The 26,870-nt window shown below is 27.1% G+C and overlaps 2 protein-coding genes, 1 long non-coding RNA gene and 1 other non-coding gene across 6 annotated transcripts in view; 2 read left to right on the plus strand and 2 right to left on the minus strand.

Annotated features, from left to right (window-relative positions):
- Positions 1-6,347: 6,347 nt before the first annotated feature.
- LOC123270700 lies at positions 6,348-20,243 on the minus strand. Its single transcript, XR_006510667.1, has 2 exons — positions 19,986-20,243; positions 6,348-6,767 (listed from the first exon to the last, which is right to left on the minus strand). It is a non-coding gene; the product is annotated as an uncharacterized LOC123270700 (long non-coding RNA).
- Trnag-gcc lies at positions 16,501-16,571 on the plus strand. Its single transcript has one exon. It is a non-coding gene; the product is annotated as a tRNA-Gly (tRNA).
- Positions 20,244-20,486: 243 nt separating the features above from the next.
- On the plus strand, positions 20,487-24,030 carry LOC123270615 (E3 ubiquitin-protein ligase RAD18-like). Its single transcript, XM_044736750.1, has 4 exons — positions 20,487-20,620; positions 20,868-20,946; positions 21,360-21,873; positions 23,494-24,030. The coding sequence occupies exons 1-4, from the start codon at positions 20,570-20,572 to the stop codon at positions 23,765-23,767; spliced, it is 918 nt and encodes a 305-aa protein (XP_044592685.1). The 5' UTR covers positions 20,487-20,569; the 3' UTR covers positions 23,768-24,030.
- A 557-nt stretch (positions 24,031-24,587) lies between these two features.
- Positions 24,588-26,870, minus strand: part of LOC123270612 (putative uncharacterized protein DDB_G0282133) — a 40,416-nt gene continuing 38,133 nt past the window's right edge. For all 3 annotated transcript variants that reach the window (XM_044736743.1, XM_044736745.1, XM_044736744.1), the window contains exons 10-11: positions 25,182-25,331; positions 24,588-25,089 (exon numbers count right to left, since the gene is read on the minus strand). In XM_044736743.1, the coding sequence (XP_044592678.1) occupies positions 24,973-25,089; positions 25,182-25,331 (267 nt within the window). In that variant the 3' untranslated portion in view covers positions 24,588-24,972. The remainder of the gene's footprint in view (positions 25,090-25,181; positions 25,332-26,870) is intronic.

Here is a 26,870-nt window from a genome sequence, read left to right on the forward strand (position 1 = left end):
TAGTAATTAAATTTATTTTTTCTAAAGGTCGATTAGAAACTTTAAAAAATTAGCTTTCTTAATAAAAAAAAAAACTCTGATAAAATCAGTAATCTATTTTTTTGGAAACTCAATTTTCTTAGCAGGATGTTAAAAATAATTAATAAAATTTTCCGACCAACTTAATAAAAAAAAATATATTTTGATTTGACAATAATGTCTAATTATTATATCACATTACAGATGCCGTACGATCGTATCAGTAAAAAAAAAATTATTGATAAAAAAAAATATGAAACCAAAAAATATTTAATTCTCGTAATTGATTTTTTGTTACAATTTTTTTCGTCATAATAAATTTTCGAAGATGCTAAAAATATCTAAGAGAAAATGATTACTTTTCTTGGTGAAAAAAAATTATTTTAATACGCTCATGGCATCTGAAACACAATATTCTATAAAATTGTGGAAAAAAAACTCAAGTATATACTCTACTATTTTTTTATATAGCTCAATAACTTTTTAAACCCTTGATATTTTCTAACTGTCCAAAATTACATCATTGAAAAAAAAATAAATGATTTTGTACTTAATTAATCCTACATCTTGATCTCTTTAAATTGTTATTAATAAAGAATAATTAAATAAAAAATTATTCTAAATTTTACAACACACTTTAATAACTTTACAGTCATGTTAATATATGTAGCATATAAAAATGTAATTACTGTAAATTAAATATTCATGCAATTTCTAGGTACATGTATAAACAAAGAAATTCAATTTTATTAATGTATTACAAACTACGATCTATTTTTTCGTAACCAAAGTTTCACTTAGTATGAGATCGTTTAACACGAAAATAAAATAATTTAACTCACTATATCACATGTGAATGTAATCTATTTAATTATAATTTAAACAAATGTATTGTAAATACATAGAGTTATTAAAAATCACATAAAATAATAAACTATTTCTAATCATTTATTTCAATACATATTTTTGCACGCCTCACAAGCGAAGCGGATGAGGTAGTGCTCTACTCTCACCTTACAAAAATCAAGTGATTTTTTTAACTAAAATTGTCTCTATTTATTTTCTATTGTACTTGTAGAATAATATTTACACATAAATGTCATGGAAAAACACTAGTTTCAACACTTATGACATTTCTAAAAGACATTTTGCTTTTTAAGTTAATTAAAAAAATTATTCCGTGGACGTCCGTGTGTCTGATGTACGTATGGAAACTGGTGTGGTCACGATAACTGCCGAAAAACTTAACTGATCAAGTCCATTTTTTTTTTATACGCTTCAGTATTATCCAAAACTAAGTCCTTTCGAAGATCACGGTCTAATTCAATGTAGTTTAATTATAATTAGCAATAAACTAAAATCCACTTATCGTTTATATATCTATATCTGTGTAAATAAGGTTCGTTCACAACACATGCGCAGTACCTTTCTTTTCTGGGTGGACAATGGCGCGAAAGATTTAAAAGTATTTGTATTTTATTTTAATCAATTTGATTATGGAAAATGAGATTATGTGGCGTGCACTTTTGGATTTTCCAAACTTTTTTGTAAAATAGACTTATTATGCTTTTATTAAATGATTTATTGCCATAAATAATGAGTAATGACACATGAATTATGAATTTAACTTGGGACCGATGTAAAGAATAATTGTCCCAGAAGCGATAAAGGAAAAGAGCGGCATATAACACGAAAGAGATGACGGAAAAAATAAACTATAATAAAAATACAGAAGAGTTAAGACCCAAGAGAAGGGAATGGTGATATGGAGAAAAGAGCACAGACGAGATGAAGAGAGCAGAGCAGAGCAAAGGCCATAAAACAACGGGCGCAGTCTGCTTGTTACCCAGACACCGTAAACTCTGGGTATGAATCTGAATTATGGAATTATATGGCGCAATAACTCATATTCTCAGAGCGTTGCGGGTGGGAGTAAACCTCTCCCCTAAATCACATACGCTACATTCGTTCGCCGGATCTCACTCACTTTTTCATTCTCGACATTTTTCTATTGCGTATTTTATGGTTTTATCTTTATATACGCTGTACAAACTATACTGTAATCGTCCTCTTTGTCTTTAAGACATTCCATAACTCTTTTACGAATCGATGCTGCAAGTTGTCGAGAAAACTTTAGTATGGTATGTAAAGTTCATATATATAATGGAAAAATGTACTTTGTTCTGGTTTTAAAATTTAATCATAATTTTGAATTGAAATAAAATGAATTATAAGGATAGTAAAAAGCTTAAAAATTCTTGGAAGTGCATTGAAGTGCAAAAAAACTTTATTTATTATCACAACAATGCATTTTTTTCAAATAAATTTTTTCTTTCAGTGCAACAGGCATATATTTAATAATTTTCAAGGTTCTACACAGAAAAAAAAGTTCTCTTGAGCCAAGAAAATATTTTTCTTCCTAATTATTTTCTTGAGCGAAAAAAAATTTTTTTTTGATACAAGAAATTTCACTTATTCCAACAAAATTAATTCTCTTGCTTTAAGAAATACGTATCTTAATCCAAGAAAATTTATTTAAGTCAAGAAAATCTTGTTGTTTTGAGAAAATTCAGCCTCTTGCTCCAAAAAATTTAGTTCTTGATAGAAGTAAATTTTCTTGTCTTGAAAAAATTTCTTTCTTGCTCCAAAAAATTAAATATCTCGATAGAAGTAAATTTTCATTAGTATTTTTATTGATTAACATGTCAAATAGGAAGATCAAATAATATTGAATCATTTTTTTCTATTCAATATGTATAATTGCACGCTAAAATAAAGTAAAATGGGTATCAAATATTCAAAAGAAAAATTTGTCTCAAGGTGAGAAAATTTTTTTCTCAGCTAAAGTAGGTGGCGCTGCTTCCCTAATGTATCTAAAAATCTTGATCAAATATAAAAATTTATTGTATCAAGTATTTATGATAATTTGAATTAAGAAAAAATGACTTCCACCAAGAATAGAATTTCAAGAAAAATTTTTACTTCGGCCAACACAACTTCAGTCTTCCTTTAGGCATCCGAAAATTTTCTAGAGCCAAGAATTTTGTTCTCCAGTCAAGAAATTTGTCTTTCTGTGTAACGATTTTAACTCACAAAAATCATAAATAGAGTCCCTAACATGAAAAGTTACTGAGTTTTTGCAGAGAAACCTTTTCCTTCGAGAAAATTCGATTTAAACTCTCAAGAGCGCGATGAAAATTCGTCGAAAATATTTAAAGAAGAATACTTAGCGCTTCTGAAAGTAATTGGATAAATGTCGTAGTATTATTTTGTAAATTAAATAATCGTTGTTTACTTACATGGTGGTTTATAAGAAAAGCTCCAATTTGACGCTGTCTGAATAGAAACAAATGTTTATTCAAAAATAGAGATTTTTACTATAGAAAAACAAATCTAATAAGAAAAATGGACAATGACATACGGGATGACAAAGGTGGTCAACAGTTGCGAGTGATAGATGGCCGACCTCCGCCCTCTGACAACCAACCATTAGTTCTTATCCCAAGTTTCAGCCGCTTATATCTATCTAAGGATCTCGAGGGAGAACAGCAATTGTTTGTTTCTTCCCTATTACCTCCTTTACTTTTTATTCTCTTTCTTGCGATCTTCACACTTTGACATCACAAAAAAATAATATTGATGATAATAACCTTTTTATAAATAACTTATGTTGCTTAAGCTATCTTTTAGCTTTCAATTAACCGAAATTTTTCGCTACGAACTTCCTGTCTTAGAAGTTTGAATTAAAATTTTTAAAATCTTAACAAATAATTTGCTATTTAATGTACAATTCCAAAACTTTTTGCATTATTTTGTAAAAAAAAAAAATTAGAAAAACGGTAGACCCTGAAGGCTATCCATGCAACTTCCCGCTAATTCCATACCTAGGTGCATAAAACTGCACTAATGACGTTTTTGAGCTCTTCGAGCTCAAAAGTCTGATAAAAGTACCATAGAACAATATTTTTTTAATTTTCAAACCTCACTAACTTTTAAATGAATCAACCAATTATCACGCGGTTGGCAGTATTTGACGCAATTTTTTTAGTTTTATGAAGAATCTTCAAGTTTGAATTGATAAAACTAGGAAATTTGGAGTAATTCCAAAAAAACACTTTTTTTGGTTTTCTTTCGTTCATGATATTTCTTGAACGAATTGACCAATTTTGACCAGCTTGACGACGATCGACGTAATTTTTTCATGCTAATAGCTGATTAGTTTTTGAAATTGATCAGTGCATCCGTTTAAAAGTTATTCAAAAAAATGTCGGAGTTATGTTAAAAAAGCACTTGTTTCCAAATATTTTATCGAGGATATCTCTCGAACCAATCAACCGATTTCCACGTTTTTGGTGGCGATCGACGCGGTTTTTTAAGCTCTGAAATTATTCTGTATCATCAAAAACGATCCGAGAAAGAATTACGAAGTTATGTCAAAAAAAAACACTTTTTTCGGTTTTCTTTCGTTCACGATATCTCTCGAACGAATCAACCGATTTTGACCGGATTAGCGAATATCGGCGTGGTTTTTCAAGCTTGAGGGCGGATTAGTTTTTTAAGTTGATCGATGGAGCCGTTTAAAAGATATTCCGAAAAAACCACTTTCAAAAATGGTTTTTTTCTTATTTTTTTTGAGATTTTTCAAAATTTCTCAAAATCTATCGGTCCGAATCGGTTCAAATTCTCAGGAAATCTAAGTTTGAGGGAACCCTTAAGAACGCCGTTTAGTACGTTCCGATTGGTTCAGTCGTTCAAAAGTTATAAGCGAGTCACATAGTCTCACACACACACACACACACACACACACACACACACACACACACACACACACACACATTGACATCACCGCGGAAATAGTCAGGGAAGCTTTCTGTGACCTTCAAACGTCGAGATCTGATGAAAACTCGATTTTTGCAAAATGGGGTGAAAACAATAACTTCCCGACTTTTGAAAATCTTCGATTTTGTTAGCGGGAAGTTAAAAATCTTGTAATTTAACAGTTTCTTAACTTCGAAAAACTATTTCGACTTCCAGATTCATTGAAATTGTTTCGCTTTTGATAAGGAATACTAATTTTTTGGCTCAGTATTCATTGATCAGATCAACCAATTTAAATAAGTTTGGCAACAATTAAAAAACTGATCGAACGCAAAAGATTAAAACTTAAGGTAGTCGTCATAGTACTACATTGTTAAAAAATTAGAAATTATACGCTCCACAAAAGTATATGAGCTTGTAGCTAAGTTATCCATAATTTTTACGCAAGATTGTACCCATGGAGACGCAACCCATACAATTGTTTCTGTCCGACTCCGTAGATATATACTTTTTCATAAATTGTTGAACTTTAATCCGTTATTTATAAATAATTATACAGTCAAAAATTTTTTTTTATTTTTTTTTAAACTCATCTCGGGTTATAGGTGGTCAATCGACTTCAAATTTTTAGGGTAATTGTATCATCATGTCTTTATAATAAGTATACAAAAATTTAGAATTTTCTAACGGTATGCCGTAACCACGAAAACTACACTGATAGAAGGATTTGTTTATAGTTAAAAATATTTGTTAATATTTAACAAGTCATTTATTAGAGATCACTTTTTAGTCCTCAACAAATATTTCTTAGCATTTAAAAAGATTTATTAATATTTAATAAATAAATATCATATTTATTAAATACAAACAAATCATTTTAAATACTAAGAAATATTTGTTTAATACTAAAAAGTGGTCTCTAATAAATGGTTTGTTAACTATTAACAAATATTATTTAATACAAATAAATCCTTCTATCAGTGTACCTTAAATCTTTAATATTATCATTAGGTGACAAGATACAACGTAATTGTTCAATTATTAATATTTTTAAAGATATAAGCTCATCCTAATGTTACCCTTATCGAGACCTTTCATTTGAGTACTCACATGAATTTTTTATATATTTTATATATATGATATTTCTGATATTTGTGAAATATATAAAATATATAAAAAATTAATGTGGGTATTTAAATGAAAGGTTTCAATAAGGGTAACATCAGGATGAGCTTACATCTTTAAAAATATCATTAGGTGACCAGATACAGTGTAATTTCTTAATTATAGATATTTTTAAAGATATAAAGAGAATTAATCTCGGGTTATAGGTAGTCAATCTTCTTCAAATTTTAAAGGTAATTGGATCATCATGTCCTTAATAAGTATACAAAAATTTAGAGGTTTCTAACGGTATGCCTTAAACACGACAACTACCTTAAAAATGAAAAGACACGTAGAGTTACAAATTAGTTATCAATTTATTTAAAGAAAAATGTTACACAGTTAAATATTGTTACAAACATATTTACAAAAGCTCTGTTGAAAAATTCAATTGGCATTGATACAATATCTGATAAAAAAAAAATACTAATAAATTTATTCCGAAACAATCAAATTTAACAACCGTACTTCTTGAAAATATCCAACTACATGACAATATAATATATTTATACATTTGATCTAAATGATAATTATCATTAAGAATGATATAGACAGCTATAGTGAACATTCGTCCCTTTTACAAAGTGCCATCGTAGCCATACAATATACGGCTGTTATGTGTATATAGATGTATAGAATACATTTATATACATCGTATATTATATTGTTCAAAGAGGTAGACGACGGATCGGTATGCATTGTTGGTTGACTATGTGCCCTAGCGTGTTCATTCGGTATCCGAAGCTGTCCAGTGTGCGAGTTGACGGCTGTCACAAGATAAACTTTAATGTCAATCGACGTCGCATGCCGCGGTTTCTATATTTTACATATATACATATATATGCATGACATTTAAACAATAATAGCTTTTATAAATACATAGAAACACACATATGCCCATACATTATTTTTACGCATCATCAATCATTGTTCACAAAAGACAATTTAATCATCGAAATATTGAAATAATAAATTATTCTTTGTATTTTTATTATGTTATTTTGATGCGTGTCATTTTTTATGATTTAAGTGAATTTATGATCATCAATAATTTTATTGTTTACCATGCGTTTGTAAAAAAAAAGTTTTTGATGACGCATATTATAGCAAGTCTAAGTGAATTGAGAGTAATTCGATCAACGTTAGATATTTACAATTATTTCTTTAATTTTTTGTAAGAATTTATTCTTCTTCGTCTTAATAGTAGATTTTATAAAAATCTAACTATTGCAGTCACCCTCATGGCGCAACTTTTAAAAAATTTAGCCATTTTCTGACTCAGTTTGTCGAGCTGAGTCAGAAAATGTAGTTCGTTCAAAAGTTTATATATATGTATGTATTTATACGATATAACGCGGCTTGTCAGCACGATAGCGTTTTCAATTTATAATCGATTCTTCTCGAGCTCAACATGCTTTATCTATCGATAAAGACTAAGGTTAAGTTTGAAGATGAGCTTAATCGAGCGAGTAATTTGGAAATGACAGGATTTTGAAATTTTGAAAATCGTAAAAATTTACGTTTTCACTAATTTAATTTGGCATAATTACTGAATTAGACCAGATATCAAAATTCGGTAAGTTGCATCGTATAGCTCTTTTATTAAGCTTCAATTTTCACTCCTCAAAAGTGGTAATAGCTTTAATATTACTCCTTTTAGAGTTCGTTTAATGAAACAGTTTTACTGTTGCAGCCGTTTTAGAATTATTGTCTGCATCATAGCATAATCATGATGTAGATTCAATAATCACGATATTGATCAGTCTTTTGTGTGATGTGTTCGGGTAGGTCGTCAGTAAATATGTCACAAATTAGCTGTAAGTATTGTTTTCTTCAATTAGAATTTTATTCGGTTTCAAAATTCTGATTAATTTTGAAACTGTTGTTCCTAAGCAGTTACTTAAAATTTGGACATTGATAAGAAAAATCTTATAATCTTTGAAATTGTTTGATAAATATTCGAGAAACTTTTTCTTTACAAGATAATTTTTTTAGCAAAATTGGTTCTCAATAGTTTTTAATTCATTATTGAATTTTGTTTTTAATCAATGAATTAAGTTATACCTTATTAGAATCAATATTATTTTATTAAAAATGAATTTTTTTCATATGAAAAATCTACTTTCATTTCGGCTGCCGAATGGCCTTTTTCTGTAAATGAATTAGTTTTGAATGCTAGATCAGTTTCAATATTTAATTACTTCTGCATTGTTTTCATATTTTTCTATTATTTCGGAGTATGAACGTATATAATACATACATCAGTTAATGTGAGAGTGTGAGTATTTTAGCTGGGTTTAGTTAACGTGTAAAGTAACACCCAACTACAAGAAGCTATATAGTTATAGTATAGTGTGTCGGTGCCGTCGTGGCTGCCAGTGATTTATCCCAGTCGCCCTCGGGCCACCGCCTCCCTAATCTCTCGCTCGCCTCTCCCCGCTTTAACCCCGCGTTATCCTCTCTGTTTATCTTCTTGACTCTTAGCCCCTTAGAACTTGCTTTGCTTCTTCCTGGCTTCATCCACCCACCACTTATATCACGTACACATATATACATAGATACATACGCACATATACTTTTACTCTTACATACTCTTTCAACCGTTTACTATCCGTTAGCTTTTCTCTCTTCCTCATGTTTCCCTTAACTCATTCCCTCTGACCCCATTGGCATCCTCTGTCTTACTTCTTACTCCGCAAGATCACTCTCATCTCGTAACTTTAACCTTTTATACTCACCACAAAGTGTACGATCTTTTTTTCTGCCCCGTTACACATTTAACATTAGACGCAGAAGACCTCGGTTCTGGTCATTAATCACTTTACACCATCACACAACCATGATTTACCCGAACTTTAGTTGATATAGTACGACTAATTCACGCCAACTAAATAACAATCATCCTTTGTATTACTTTCGTCCAATATTAACTAACTTCCAAGAAAACAATTATGTACATCGTAAATTATTACTTTTTATTAATTCGTACTTGTTACTATTTTATGTCCTTTGATAAACATGCAGTGTGTATTAAATCAATTTTTATACTCTATTATATAATTGACGGAGAATAATAATAACTATTACTTGTATTATAACTGTAATTTGTGGGGAAAATTACAATTGTCACATAGTAATCCGACACCAGACTTTCAGTATCTTCACTTTCATAATCTTACATTTTTAAATTTATGATGTTACATCGTAAAATTTCGTATATTGAATACTTTTATAGTAACATAATTCATTAATTGAAAAAAAAATTAAATGATTAATTTAGGACTATTTAGAACTAACTTTGTTCGAAATTAACATTTGTTGGTTTTGTTACGACAATAGTGTTAATCCAGTAAGTAGAATTCTAATATCGACTTATTAAAAATGTTTTGTTTTAATATTAAATATTAAATAAATAAATTTCAACCATAAAGTCATACAAAACGACTGCAAGAGTAAAATTTCATTGAAATGGACCCAGATTAGATATTTTTTGGTCTAGAAATACATGAAATGTAAATTGAAGCTTATTTTCTGAGCTTTCAGATGCATTTTACATAACAAATATCTCAACACGTTCAAAAGTTATTTGAAGGAAAAGCAGTAAAAGTATGAAATTTTCGAATTTTCATAATTAAATAATGCTGTCATTTCTAAACGAATTGTCTGATTCAGCTCAAATTTGAACTCGACCTTTGTAATCGTCCATAGAATAAGTATGTTGAGTTTCATTAAGATCCCTTAAGAATTTTAGACGCTATCGTGCTGACAAGCTGCGTTATATCGAATATATAGTTAAATACATACATAAACTTTTGAACCATATGTATTTTCTGACTCAGCTCGTCTAGTTAAGTCGGAGTATAGCAAAATTTTTTAAAAGTTGCGTCATGAGGACAAATACAATAGTTAGATTTTTATAAAATCTACTAAAAGGTACAAATTCAAAGATTTTATTTTAGGACATGATAAATTTAAAAGAGAGAGCTAGATATAAAATTTGAGAGGTTTATACATACATTTACATAGAATAGTTTTTACGTCAATACATAAAATTAAAGTGCTAATGAGACGATTTAATTTGAAATTCAGTTGCAAGATATTTATTTTTATTGACTTTTTCAGAAATTAACATAAACGTATTTAGTGCAGTTCAATAATTAAACGTATATTTATCGTATATTTAGTGTTGATTCGATGTGTTAACTGTTAAATTCATGTAAATATTTTTATTACCGCAGTTTATTAGTCATACGTAGTGGAAACTTGAAAGTAAATATTGTTTATTATTACAGTGAGTGCATTTAATTATTAATTGCAATATATATTTGTTACCATCAGGCGCCAAGAGTATATAATTCAACTTGTTTTATTTGACAGTGCAGATACTTATAATATAATAACATTTTTTCACAAACTCGAGAAACGACAGAGTGAGATAAAGAGATACAAAATATAGTTATTGAAAAAAGTTAAGAAAAGAGACACACAGAAAGTACTAATATACAAGAGGCGATATAATATTCGTTGAAGCATAAACGCACAACCAGTTTGTATCGGGTTCTCTGGCTATATAATATCTTAATCTGACGATCTTATCGTACGCATTAAGAAGGGAATATATGGAAGTGACTTTACTGTCTCATAAATTAAGATTAGTCAGTCGGCACTTGCCATTAACATTTGCCATTATGGCCATTAACATTAATTATAGCTGGGCTTCTACACTACCAACCACACGATTTATCCGTTTATCTTATTTTCAAATTTTTTTCGTATATTTTATATTTCTCCATTGCTTCATAATATTTTTTTTTTTAGTTCTATAATATATGATGTACACATATACATATTTTTTATTTTTATATCTCCTATACATGTATAATCACATCATTTGTTTCTATTTAGGGATATAATTTAATCACTAACTATAATGAGCTATATTATGTATCATAATATATAGATTTAAATATCGCTGTATACATACATGTGATTTTAATACAAATGTATCTATCAGCGAAATAGATATACGTTATCCTAACGGGATTTATCTAATTTTATAATTTTAAATACCATATTTTAAATAAACATATTTTTGTCATGTAAGGAGTAAGCGTCACCTATTTGAGTAAAGAAAAAAATTTTTAATCATGACCTTTACACCTTTTTAATTAATTTTAATCATAATGTTGATGAGTTTCTTTAAATTAATATTATTTTGTATAAATTTTTCATGAAGTCGGGATTAGAATAATAATGAAGCTTATATAATTTGGTTACTTTTGTAAGCATCTATTCAAATATAATGGATTAAAATTTTGCTGGATGACGCGTTTTTTACTGTTTAAGAACAAAAAATAACGGATTCTTGAAATATACGTAAGATTTTTTTTTTTTTTGTTAGCATAAGAATTTCTACATATGTGTCATGATTACATTATGTAGAGTAGTAATTTAGCCTCACCCACGTCTAGAGAAAAATTTAAAAACATAAAAAACAAGAAGACATGTTTAAGCCGCAAAGGCAGACTGACCATGGACTCGCCATTCATCTCTGGGTCTGATCCACTAACGTCACATAGTGGGCTATCCAAGACTAGGGCCTCGATCAAGTCGCTAATTCATTGCGCGATTCACGTTCAAAGGCGGCCCCGCTTCAGTTAGCTAACCGACAAAGGAAGTTGTTTATCCTTACACGACGAACCACAAGATGGCTGCCCGTTTAACCAACCATCTGTCAATCAAAGTTTGTAAAAGATAGACAAGCGACTATAAAAAGCACCGCAATTGTCTGGAGCTCTTCAACACGCAGTCATCTGGATTATATAGTAACAAAAATGTATCATTATGATCAATTTTATTTCAATCATTTTTTCATCTGAATAAATATTACAGAATGATCATTCAAATTAATACCTGAAGTATATAATTTAGAAAAAATACCAGTAGCTAAAAGTTATAAATTTAAATTCAGAAAAAACTATTACGAAGATTTTAATTCAAAAGATTATAATTCAACCGGCATTATTTCCATGACGTATTTGGCCGAAAAACAAAATTTAATTCCTGCCTTGCATAGACTTTTGTGCGTAATATAATATAAAGAGTAATAAATCCGAATGTAATATTTAGAAAATTTGCCTCTGGGGCTATTATGTCACAAAATAAGTAGTCATTTGAATTATCCCGCGGCAGAAATTTAAACTCGTCCATTAGTAATACAACGCAACCTATCAATTTACTTTGTAAACACTCACAGGATGAATTTTTGCATTTTGAAACAATATCAGCAGCAATAGACATTAATAAAGAGACTAGCTATCATGACAAATGAATTGGATATGCGAAACTGTGTCAAATATTTGCTGCTAAATTGACAGTTGAAGTATTTTATTCACTATCCTTTTTATGCTTGAAATTTCTTCAATAGACGTATTTCATTATAGATTCTAAGAATATAAAAAAAAAAAAAGAAACTCTATGTGCACTACAACAATTTTCTCTTAATGAAAGACAAGATTTTTATTATGATTTACTCATTACATAAAACTTATATCTTCAAATAATCTTTGCAATATTGTATTGTATAAAGCAAAACGTTATATTAAACCACACATTTTAATTTGATATAAAAAATTGTTAGGGATAATCAAAATCAGAGAATTTAGAAGATTGATTATTTTATTAGCAGTCTTTATTATTTTGAATAGACAAAAAAACTTAGATATATTAAATTCTGGTGATAAACCATTGCCCTCAAGTTGTCGACGTAGGTTACTGAATTTCCTCTAAAAATTTTTAGTTTAAAATTAATTTCCACTAGATAAAATCTCATAAAATCATGAAAAAAAATTTTTTCTCTTGACAATATTGACTATATACTCTGCTATAACAATTAATGGATATGCGTCAAAATTTGAGAGCAATTCGCCGTGACTAATGGTCCTGTCATCGTTTAGCTGAGGGATAGGTTATATGGGATGAGGATAGTAAGATATATCTATAATACCTGAAGAGAGGGAGAGAGAGAGAGAGAAAGTTGTGTTTATATATGTATACATGTATGGGTGTACATGTATATATCTATATATGTCAAGTCATTTGATGATTGAGCGTCGAGTGATAAATCAGGTAGTGTCTATAGCAACATCGTGATGTCTAACTTGGTGGAACGTAAGCTCCGGGGCGAATATCAGTCGAGTCAGATGCACAGTAGAGTAATCAGCGCACCCGAACATCAGTCTCTGTCAAAAAACCCAGTCTCCGTCAAAAAACCCAGCCTTGTCCGGCATCAGCTACCTCACGAAGATGGATGTCGATGAAAATAAAAAGCCATTTTTACCATAGATTTTACATTATGTAGTGAAGTCTGAAGGGAACAATACTCTATATATTTAATAACCTGCACTTGGTATTATTAAAAATAACACTGATGTATGATAAAAAAAAGGGAAAAAAGCAAACAAAGGCCGATGAAAAATAGTATAGTGCTTTATATACTCGATTAAGTAGCTAATTAAATGGAAGTTATTAATGTTAAAAATAACTAAACAAGGGTTTATCAACAAGCTTTATCATCAGCTATCAACACATTATATTTATTACAAATTAATATCATTAAACGTTTTAGTAATAAATTGAATTTAAAGATCGTTCTGGTAACAAATATTTATGTATAGTAAAAAATTTGTTTAAAAACTGACAAATGGATTGTGTCGAAATTGAATTATCAGATTTGTTAGAGTCCTAAGTAAACGAATGAAGAAAAAAAAATATCTGGGTCTCTGGAGATCAACAAGCCAATTTGTGCACAATGGAGGATGATGTACGTCTTACGTCAAAGAACAAATATGAAATGAAAAGAGTCAATATTTAGATGTGCAAACACTTTGTCTGATCTTCCTATTTTTGATTTTATTTCTCTGCTACGTAATTTTTCTTGGGAATACCTTTATCTCAAGACATTGTGGTATTTATCTTTATATTTGAAATAGCTTCTGTATTTTTTGAATCAATATTGTATAAATATATACGCAAACATACTCAAACAAAGTCTCTAAAGCTTTAAATAAATTAAAAAATTGAAATAAAGATTTTGACTACATGAATATATATAGATATGGTGTAATAATATATTTTCATAGGATATATGATTGGCTCATTCGATCCCAAGAGATAATATCTACCGTCAATAAGAATTGATAAGACGTACCCGGAGCACTTAAGGGAACATCGTATACCGTCAGACAGTGTCATCTCCCCATTTCTCTGATGGTGTCTACCTAAGTATATATGTATACTCCGACATTTCCTCAAGCACATCGCTGAGTAGCGAACATCAAGTTTGATGATAGCTGAATGCTGCCGCAAATAAAGTATAAGTATAAAGTATATAGTCTACTATACGCTGTATGTACTGTACTATATTACACTATACAATTCCATACTATATTATATGATACTATATTGTGTATACAATGCTAGCAAATCGACTTAAGGTAAAATGATACTTGTCTTGAGACTTGCCGGCTCTCAACAAAGTGCTTCAGAGTATCAATGTATCATATTTTAGAGCTATAGCCAGTTTTTTTTTATTTATATTTAAAAAATACTAAAAATAAAACTCCTTTTGTACCGGAACATCGATGACCTATTTAACAAATTTACCATACAGCTATGGAGAAATTTAGAAAATTTTTATGTTTCCTTCTTTATGCAGATAATAAAAAGTAAGAATGAGATAATCAAGTCGTAAAAAAAGAATTCATTTTTAAAGATATCTTGAATTTTAAAATATTTTTGTGAAGAAAAAGTACTATGAGAAAAAATTCGATTGTGTATCCTATGCCATTAAATCAACGATCAGGTTTTGAACTTCCTTGTTTATTAATTATTTTGAGTGTCAAACTATGTAGACCTGTTTCTTTTCATTTTCTCGTTTGGGTTTCAGCAAATCATCGTACTGAATTGTAGAATGAATAATTACCAAGCATACCTGGCTTGAAATCAACGAAATCAATAACTCTAAGTGACTGACAGCACACAGCTGCTAGATTTAAATTCATCAAATTGTTATCTTTTAAAAAACATTTGTTTTTCTTTGATGAATAAAGTAACTACTCGACCGATCGACTTCAAAACCCGATCAGGTTTTCGTTTTGACAGACCCTTTGAAACGTCACAAGTCCAATTTTAATTAGTTAATTCATTTAATATTTGTATTTTAAGGGTAACAAATTTTCATAGTAATTCATCCAAAAAAACCTAACTATTCATCAAAGAAATTATGTAAGCAAATTTATCAATTAATCGATTATTTTCATTTTTGATAATATAATTAATAGAATTGATTATATTTTGACAAGGTCAATTGGTCGAGAGAAAAATAAATTATTTTAGTCTTTATATTTAGAGATTAACTAAAGTTTTATGAGCCTATAAAACTTCAAGCTTAACTTTTAAACAAATACATTTTATTGTGCATTACGTAACTTAATTATTATTATTATTGTTTTTCATCATCACGTTTTTATTATTGTATACCGTTTGGTTAATATTTTTTTGCTAAACGATAAAAAGTAAATAATGAAAAAAAAAAGTAATCTTAAGATAAGACTGAAATAAAAACAAAAACGTAAAAAGGAGAAAGGCAGATTAAGTTTTGAAGTTAGGTGATTTTATTTGAAGATGATGATATTCATCAGTCTACCTGTTTAAATATATATACATATTCTTAATGTATAAGAAGAGTGGTTTGGAGTTAAAGTATAAAGTGCTTGGCTTGTCAGCTAGCTAGCTACTAGCATGATCACCCTTGCCACCGGTCGCGGCCGTCACGGCTTCCGCCGGCGCGCGATGATAAATTACGTACTCACAGTAATTGCCTCCTAAGTTATGGTTTATAACGCGTATGAAATATGGTATCGTTCTGCACGCAATTACTGCTCGGTTATTTATCTCGAGTGCCATGACTTGTACCTCAACTCCTCCTTTTCTCCCTCCTTCGTTTCCTCCCATGTTCCACCTTCTCCTTCTCTTGTTACTCCACCACCTTCTCTTTCTCCGCTTTTTGTTCTCTGGAGCCACTGCATACTGTCGTAATACTTATTCTCATTTCTATTTTATCAATATTTAATATTTTTTTAATTTCATTTTCTAATCAATCATTCATGTTTCATATGAGAATAGTAATCTTGCGAATAATTCAATTTAGATAGTTTAGTTACGTTTAGTATTTTTACAGTATAAATCATAATCAGAATATAATTCCATGATTCGTAAATGATATTAATAATGAGTGAAGTAATTTCAAATTATAGTTACTCTAGTAACAATTATTCTATTAAATACCTATCTTAGTAAAGATGCATACTTTCTTATTGATTGTTAATCATTTTTAAAACATAAACTCAACACTATGATTCGGATATCATGAAAATTTGCTGTTTTCAAAGCATATTGTTAGTGGTTTAAATAAATCCACATGTTTCACATCATCAAGCAGCACTGGTGGTTCAATGGTAGAATGCTCGCCTGCCACGCGGGCGATCCGGGTTCGATTCCCGGCTAGTGCAACTTTATTTTTAAAAATTTTTTTTAAAAATTCCATTATTTTTGAACAATCTATTTTTTAATAAATAAAATAAAACAGCATAGTGAAAACCTCAATTTTGACTCAAAACCTGAATTTTATTAAATACATACAATATACATAATAATATACATATATGCTATAGTGCCTCCACTATTTTATTTTAAAAAGTCGTAATCAGTTATCTTAGCTTGGCGTTTTTTATTTTGCCAATATTTCAACTCTTAGTTGTATTTTATTTATATCTTGCAATAGTGTCGGATTATCTTCATAGACTAAAAAAATGTTTCTAATAACTTAGCGGCATTCAATGCTTCGTCAATGCTTGGTGGCTCAACGTCAGCTGGTTCCTCTTCTTCTTCTCTTTCGTCACCTTGTTTCTTTTTTCTTGCTCCCACTGAATCAAGAATTTCTCTGTCAGTAAGAGTAGCTGTTACGGCTAGCTTTTATTATCTTCGATGTAACTGTCCAAATTTTCTGTCATATTAAGTGGCAAGTCGAATTGTCGACTCCATTCAATCAAGGAATGCTCATTGTCACATTCAATCGTAGATCGGACTTAGTAAGTCAATGTCAATGAGATATAAAATAAGATTTCATTATAGCTCTATATCTGATCCAGCATCGAATTATGCTAGACCTAATTCGACCCTAGGTCCAACCTTGCATACCCATAGATAATATCACAAGAAAAAAATTTTTTGAATTTAAATAAATCTCAATCCTTTTTAGAGATCTAGTTGAATTAAGTTAAATTAAAGTAAATCTACGTAGATTTAATTTGATCCAAATAAATCTAAGAATCGGTAGAAGCTAGTTTTTTTTTTTTTTTAATTTAAATAGATCTGCGTATATCGAAATAGATTTTGTTAAGATTAAACCGTTCAATTCTTCTTATTATCAGTTTAACGATGAATTTATTGTTGAATTAAGGGCGGTATTTTCCTTATTACGCTTTTTATTTTCAAGAACAAAAATTTAAATTTAAAAGTGTGAATAATCTATTGAAAACCGTTCTATAATTGAACAAAATGTATGCCCGGAAGAATTTTATTTTTAATAAAAAGAACAAGCGCAATATAACTCGGAGCAGAGCCGACTAATCCCAGTGAAATCCGATTAACAATTGAAAAATTAATAGATATTATTATCCTCAACAAAATTCTAAAAAAATTCATATTTAATCATTGTTAATTAAGACCTAAAAAATTCATGATGAAATAATTATTTCATTTAGATTTTTTTTTCTTCTCATCAATTTTACTAATGATGAAAATAATGTTTATTGATATTTAGCTAAAGCTATTCATACATCAATCGTCTATAATATACACAATTTACACATTTATTTACATTTAAAAATCATTAAATAGTAGTTTATAATTTCTGCTGAAGTAAGTAAAATCTTAGCTTATTTTCAATAGTAATAACATCCAATACAATCAAAATATTTAATTAGATTTTCATACGACCCTCATGTTTTATTTCGTCAGATAATTTGTTGTACCATTGATACCCCCTGTATACAATAGTTTTTTCTGATGTATGTGTACGCGTATGCAATATTCGTAATCCTGATTGTCCTTTAGTGTTATAGTTATTATCACATATTTTAATCTCGTCGCTTAAGTAAGTTGAACAGAGTTTATTTTTCATTTTATGGATAAGTAAAAAGGTATTATAAATTACTCTCAGTCTTACTGACTAGATTTTTATATTTGTTAACACATAATATTGCACGCATCGCTCGATTTTGTAACTTTTGTAAAATAGCGAGTTTGTCGTCGTATAATTAATCATTATCGTATTACAGTATTCATAATGTGGAAAAACGATTGTATTGTAAATTAAACATTTAGCATAATTACCTACTGAGTATCTTAATCGATTGATTACATTAATTTTTTTGGCAATTTTTTGACTAGTATAATGTGCATTGCTTTTAAAATTTAAATTATCGTCAATGATTACTCCTGAATATTTAGTTTTTTTTACATACTTAATTTCTATGTTATTTATAAATAATTTACATTTATCTCTTATATTTTTCTAGTAATGATCAATATTATATTAAGATAAAATTTACTAATAGTTAGATCTAGCAGGAATGTCGACAAAAATAAATAAAAATCAATCTATAATAAAATGAGAATACTAAACGTTAAAAACTGCTTCGGGATTGTGATCCATCATGATGTTAAAATTATAGCAGACATTTTTAACAATTTTTGATTTTTTTAATCAATAGAAATTTTAAAGAAAAATGTATTTTTTTTTAATTACATTTAGAATTTTACAAATTTTCTGCATGTCAATTTTTTAACTTCCCGCTAAGAAAATCGAAGATTTTCAAAAATCGGGAAGTTATTGTTTTCACCCCGTTTTGCAAAAATCGAGTTTTCATCAGATCTCGACGTTTGAAGGTCACAGGAAGCTTCCCTGAATATCCCCGCGAGGTTGTCACGGCGTCTGTGTGTGTGTGTGTGTGTGTGTGTGTGTGTGTGTGTGTGTGTGTGTGTGTGTGTGTGTGTGTGTGTGTGAAAGAATGTGAACCGCTTATAACTTTTGAACGGCTTAACCGATTTCATCGTGGTTGGTGCTATTCGAAAGGGCTTGACCAAACTTAGATTTTGAAAACTATTTGGACCGATTCAGATCAATAGATTTTGAGAAATCTTCAAAAAATTGAAAAAAAAATTTTTTTCAAATGTGGTTTTTTTGGAATAACTTTTAAACGGCTTTATGGTTCAATTCCAAAAACTAATCAGCTCTTAACCTTGAAAAATCACGTCGATCGCCACCAGTCCGGTCAAAATCGGTTGATTCGTTCGAGAGATATCGTGAACGAAAGAAAACCGAAAAAAGTGTTTTTTCGGAATAACTCCGAAATTCCTAGCGCGATCAATTCAAAATTTGAGATTCTTTGTGAGGCTTAAAAAACTGCGTCGAATGCTGCCAACCGCGTGAAATTCGGTTTATTCATTCAAAAGTTATTGCGGTTTAAAAATTCAAAAAATAGTGTCTTATCAAATCTCTATCAGACTTTTGAGCTCGAAGAGCTCAAAAGCATAGGAAAGCAATCTCTTTGAGCTTGGAGAGCTCAAAATAACCCATAAATTGTATTTTTGAGCTCGAAGAGCTCAAAAACGTCATTGGTGCAATTTTAAGCGCCTAAGTATGGAATTAGCGGGAAGTTGCAGGGATGGCCTTTAGGGTCAACCGTTTTCCTAATTTTTTTTTATTAATTTTTTTCAACAAAAAAATTCTAAAAATTTTCAGATGTCGGCAAATTTAATTATTATTGATCCATCAATTCTAATTATCAATTATTCAATGGACAATATCCATAGTTTATTATTATTTTTTCTTTAAGTGATCAAATTGAATAATTACTTACCGATAACTGCGCGGCTCAGGTGGATTCATCAATCATCAAAGCAACTGTTCTTTCTATCACGTTAACAATGCTTGCAAAAAGGGTACATGTTAATTAGTAGTTTTATTTTTTCAATTATTTTTCTCGGGCCTCCTTCAATCCATCAATATACGCGTTTTCCAAAAGATACCATTTTTAAAGAATTATAATTGTAAACGACATTAATTAAATTTTATTTCTCTTTCATAATTTTCCGGCGACATTCCAAATGTAAGCAGCGACCAGCAAGTGCCTGCACAATATCTGACGCTTCTTGCCCAACGACCGTTACTACACAGCTGAAAAATCATGTAAGTAACGCCATCTTACGTTACTTTGGAAAACTTACTTTAATGGAAGCACGTGACCTCTGTCGATAATAATAACAAACTCTTATTTTTGCTTTTTTTCAACTCTGTTCTATACATTCGATACAAAATATAAACAAGGAATTTACAAGCTTTTTTTAGAAAATTAAAAGAACAATTTTAATTCTTTAATATTATTTATTGCACGCATTTTTAATTAAATGAAATTTTTATTGGATGATGTATTAAATTTAAAAAATGGAACAATATACAGAAATTACATGGCCAGCAGAGTTTTCTGAATTAAAGGTAAGAAATTTGAATAATTTTTTTTGTATTTTTATTATAGACATAAAAGTTACCAGTCACTTGATAATTTTTCATTAATAAAAAAATTTGTGACCAAAATATAATTAAAAAAAAAAAATTGCATTTTCAATTTTTTAAAATTTTTCCATCAATTTATTTGTTAAAAAAATTATTAAAATTATCAAGTATCTGCTAAATTAATTTTTATTATTTATTTTAATGTAATTGTTGTAAAATTTAATTTCAGACTATTGAAAAATTGTTGAAATGTGAAATATGCTATGACTACATGGATACTCCAGTAATTACACCCTGTTCTCATAATTGTAAGTTATAATTTAATAAATAAATTATATGAAAAATAAAATTAGCAGACTTATCTAATAATTTTGAAGATTTTTTTTATTTAAAAAAAAAATTTAATACAAAAAATTAAAAAGCAAAATTTTTTCATGTAAAAAATTTGAAAAACTATGTGGAATTTTTAAAAAATATTTTTTTTTTAGTTCTTGTTTAATTAATAAGAAAAATAAAAATTTTTAATCAATTGATAATTCTTAAAAAATCAAAAAATTGTCTTTACTGATTTTTTACTATTAAATTTTGTTTATTTTTTTATATTCTTAATTTTTATAAAGAAAATATTTATAATTTCTTCTTTTTGTGAACGCTAAAAATAATCAGATGTTTAATTAATTTTTAATTGAATTAATTATAAAAAAAAATGATGTTATTTTAGATTGTTCGTTGTGTATAAGAAAGTATCTGCACTACAAAACCCGATGTCCTTTATGTTTTCAAGAACTATTTGAAAATCAGCTGAACCCTAACAGAATTTTAGAAGAAATTCTGGTAAATTTTGCAAAAGTAAGAACTAAATTACATTGTCTTGTCAAACTAAATAATAACTCAATTGACAGCGGAATAAATCAGAGCGAAACATATTTGTCACAAAAAAGCAATCAAGGTTCAAGTAACAGCGTAACAATAGAAGCGACTGATCGAGTAAATGAAGGTGCCGATGAGAAAAATGAGAAAAATGATCGACAATCCAATAATTGTGAGACGTCCATAAATTCTAATAAACTGGTGAAAAATGATAAACTTCTTGAAAATAATGCGAATTCTTTAGAAGTTAAAAATGAAAATAAATTTAAATCATGCCCTGTTTGTCAAGTTAATGTACCAGAAAAAAATATGGATATACATTTTGATAATTGTACTAAAAGAGAAGCCAGTATTATTTGTACAACGTTAGTATGCATTTTATTATTATTATTATTATTATTATTAAAATAATAAGAAAAATTTTGTCTCCAGGATAGTCATATAATAAAATCAGTTTTTTTAGTGAAATTTAGTCATTGCAAAGGTCTTGACTTGAATTTATGCCTTTTCAAGGTTTCATATCATTCTCACCGATAGTCAATTTATTATGATAAATACTTAGGCTGGATTCGAAATTGCTCTATCTCCAGATACATAATTAAGAAATGACCTTGTGTCTTTTGGACTATTGACATTTTTAAAGATATAAGCTCACCGCGACATTACACTCATTAAGACCTTTCATTTGTGTACCCACAACAATTTTTCATATATTTTTTATATTTATATATTTCACAAATAGCATATATATAAAACATATAAAAAATACTATATGGGTACTCAAATAAAAGGTCTCGATGAGCATAACATCAGGATGAGTTTATAACTTCAAAAATGTCAATAATTAAGAAATTACCTTGTATCTTGTAAATTATTGACATTTTTAAAGATATAAGCTCACCCCGACATTACACTCATCGAGATCTTTCATTTGAGTACCCACATCAATTTTACATATATTTTATATATTTATATATTTCACAAATACCATGTATATAAAATATATATGAAAAATGCATGTGGGTACTCAAATGAAAGGTCTCGATAAGCATAGCATCAAGATTTGCTTATATCTTCATAAATGTCAATAATTAAAAAATGACATTGTATTTTGTCAACTAATGATATTTTTAAAGATATAAGCTCATTTCGATATTATACTCATCGAGACCTTTCATTTGAGTACCTACATCAATTTTTCACATATTTTATATATTTATATATATCACAAATACCATATATATAAAATATATAAAAAATGCTAAGTATCAAGATGAGTTTATATCTAAAAAAATGTCAATAATTAAGAAATTGCCTTGTATCTTGTAAATTATTGACATTTTTAAAGATATAAGCTCGCTCCGACATTATACTCATCGAGATCTTTCATTTGAGTACCCACATGCATTTTGATATATTTTTCATATATACATATATGCAGCAGCATATATATATATATATATATATATATATATATATATATATATATATATATATATATATATATATATATATATATATATATATATATATATAAATACGTATAAATATATAAAATATATGAAAAATTGATGTGGGTACTCAAATGAAAGCTCTCGGTGAGTGTAATATCGGGATGAGCTTATATCTTTAAGAACGTCGATAGTTAAGAAAGTACAATGCAATTTAACAAAAATCATTATTTAATAATTCAAAATTTTATTTATTTATAGTTCACAAGTCACAGCAGTCACATATATATATATATATAGCATATATATATATATATATATATATATATATATATATGTATATATATATATATATATATATATATATATATATATATATATATATATATATATATATTTTTTTTTTAATACTAAAATTTTCTAAAGATAAAATAAAAAAATTTATTTTATTTATGTGATACTGTAAAGAAATTTGATCTATTACTTATATCATTAATAATAATTCATCACTAATCAATTAATATTAAATTACAGCACTGATAAAAAACGCCCACAACTACCGAAGCTGGTATTAAATCTAATGAAAGATAGTGAACTAAAAAAAAAACTAAAAGAAGTAGGTCTTCCCACCAAGGGTGTAAGAAAAGTTTTGGAAGCTCGTTATCAACGTTACTGTACAATTTACAACGCTGAGTGCGATAAAAAAAATCCACGAAGTGCTGCAGAACTGTTGAAACAATGCAATAATCTTGAAAAACTAGAAAAAACAATTGAACCACTTCCACTGAATATGCGCAGTAAAAAATAACTATTTCTATTTTTTTTTTTTTTTTGTAATATATATTTTTTTATTTATTTTGAAATAAATTTACATTAATAGATGAGAATATCAAAATAAGAGATCATGAATTTAAGAGATGATTAAAACTATTGTATCAATATATTTGTTCTTTATTGTTCTCAATATAATTTTAAAAAATTAATAATTTCAAATGATATTTTATTATTTAATTGTTTTTTAAAATCACATTCGATCAATAAGTCGTCTTAGATAATAATAAATATTATTTGATTCTAGATTTTTTCTTATTTAATTATCGAGAAGGCATCGATTTTTTTTAGACAATAGTTTTTTTTTTTTTAATCATAATAATTAGCTAATTAATTATTAATTTTAATTTTTTAAGTTGCGCTTCTATAGCTGCCTTAAATACACACCTTTGGTATCATTTGATTTATTTATTTATTTTTTACTATTAAGTATTTTTCAGTAATATTTTTTACTATTTATTTTATCAATAAATTTTTTAACATTTCATTTAATTATTTAACAATAATAATGATAATAATATCCGTTGGATATTGATTTAAATTCATTATCGATAAATTCTTTAGCTAACAGAGATAAATAATCTTATTTTGTTGTAAATAAGAAAATTCTATTTTATTATTTATTTTTTATACAATTTAAAAATATTTAATATGCAATTTTTATTTAATAAAAAATAAGTAACTAATTTTTTTTTAATTTTCTGCTATTAATTTTGATAATTATTTGTTAGAATTTAATTTTGTTTCAATTAAATACCATACATGGTATTAATCCACGAGTACATTTAATGCTTTTGTTTTCTATTTATTTATTTAACAATTATTCAATTAATTTGTAAAAATCCAACTATATAGAGACTAAAGAACTTTATAATTTTTTTTCTCTAAAACAATCTATCAATAAAATATATAAATTCATATTTATATTTTTATTAAATATATTCATTGACTGATTCAATTTAATAATTAACTTTTTTTATAATTTTTTAAATTTATTATTATATTTTTACTCTCAAGATAAATACTATATAGATTCTCTTAAATTTACAGCTCATGATTGATCAACAATTTTATTGAGAAGAGAAATAAAATAAATGTACATATAAATAAACTTTTAAGCTCGATGATTTGATTGATGATTTAATGTTTAATGTTATTTATTTAATTATTTATTTTTTGTCGTCACGTGTCGCCACTTTTTTTTTGCCTTGCAACTGTGATGCCGATAGAACCACGAATTTTTCTCAATAAATCAATTATGTCAGATGTTGGCATGTGTTCTACGCTTTCATCATTTACCTAAAAATTGTTTTATTTTAAGTATTTTTTTTTTTTTTTTTTTTTTTTTAAAGAATATTTAGTTATAATTTTTTTTATATTTAAATACTGACCATGAGTAACACATCACCCTGCCGTAATCGCCCATCTTTAGCAGCTACACTATCAGGATGTACCATTGATATTATAGTTGAGTTTTCGTGTGACTGTAAACTAAATCCTAAACGACTATTCCAACCACGTGTTAATTCAACCATAAATACCTGAAATTTTTTAATCATTATTAGAAGAGTTTTTTGATTTATTAAAAAATTTTTATAATATTTGTTTTATTTATGAATAAAAAATTAAGAGCAATTTTTTCAATTTTCAATTAAAATATTCATTTTTTATTTAAAAATTAAATTTTTATTTAAAAGTTCAATTTTTATTTAAAAATTAAATTTTTGTTTAAAAATTCAATTTTCATTAAAAAAAAATCAATTTTTATTTAAAAGTTCAATTCTTTTTTAAAAGTTCAATTTTTATTTAGAAATTCAATTTTTATTTAAAAATTCAATTTTCATTCAAAAATTCAATTTTTATTTAAAAATTCAATCCTTATTTAAAAGTTCGATTTTTAGTTAAAAATTCAATTTTTATTTAAAAGTTCAATTTTTATTTAAAAATTCAATCCTTATTTAAAAGTTCAATTTTTATTTAAAAGTTCAATTTCTTTTTAAAAATTCAATTTTTTTTAACAATTCAATTTTTATTTAAAAGTTCAATTTTTATTTAAAAATTCAATCCTTATTTAAAAGTTCAATTTTTATTTAAAAATTCAATTTTTATTTAAAAGTTCAATTGCTATTTAAAAATTCAATTATTTTTTTTAATTCAATTTTTATTCAAAAATTCAATTTTTACCAAAAGAAAATAGAAAAAAAAATTTTTTTTAGGTAAAAATTTAAAATAAAACACTAGAATGTTAGAAAAAAAAATATTTAAAAATTTACAAATAAAAAAAAATTAAATTTTTGTAATTAATCGATTATAAAAATTTTTTTTTTTCTAGATCTTCAAAAGGTAGTTTTAAAATGAAAAACTTAAGAAATATTTATTATTTTTTTTTTTTAATGATGAATTAAAGATTTAAATATTGACCAAATTTTTATAATTTGTATTCATGAAAAAATATTATAAATTTAAAAAATTTTCATTTTCAACATTAAATTATATGATACTGAAATTGAGAGACGTCTGATAATTTATTTATTTATAAATAAATAATTAAAAAAATTTTTTTCAACAAATAAATTAGAGCGAAAAAATTTATTCAAAAAATTCCATGGTCAGAAAATCTCGAAAATTATGAAATCAATTTCTTAACAATAAATTTTTTAAATTTAATTTATTTTCCAGAAAAACTAAAAGAATTATCTGTTAATTCAATGTCATTAAATATTTATTAAAATTTTTTTTTTTTAATTCTACCAGCAAAAATTCAAAAATTCTCAATAACAAATATTTAATTCATAAAACAAGTGACTATTTAAATTTTTATATTAAATTTAAAATCCTCAATTGTAAAAAAAAAAAATGAACAAAATTAAATACTTACTAAATTTAACAATAAAAATAATTTATTTTAAAATAAAGTCATGCAATAATTCAATGCAATTAAAAATGTTCAATTCATTAATTTTATTCAAGGACTTTTGCGAGTTAAACACTTATGTAATTGTTAATTTAAAATAAAATTAAAGATTCCACAAAACATTCATTATTTTTCATAAAAATAAAAAAATCTTTAAAAAATAATA

This window comes from Cotesia glomerata, linkage group LG8 (assembly GCF_020080835.1).
Source record: "Cotesia glomerata isolate CgM1 linkage group LG8, MPM_Cglom_v2.3, whole genome shotgun sequence".
Lineage (NCBI taxonomy): Eukaryota > Metazoa > Arthropoda > Insecta > Hymenoptera > Braconidae > Cotesia > Cotesia glomerata.

Coding starts and splice junctions, on each gene's coding strand:
- LOC123270615 (XM_044736750.1), top strand. CDS start 20,570: ATGGAACAATATACAGAAATTACATGGCCAGCAGAGTTTTCTGAATTA. Junction 20,947..21,359: donor TACACCCTGTTCTCATAATT/GTAAGTTATAAT, acceptor ATGTTATTTTAG/ATTGTTCGTTGTGTATAAGA. Junction 21,874..23,493: donor GCCAGTATTATTTGTACAAC/GTTAGTATGCAT, acceptor ATTAAATTACAG/CACTGATAAAAAACGCCCAC.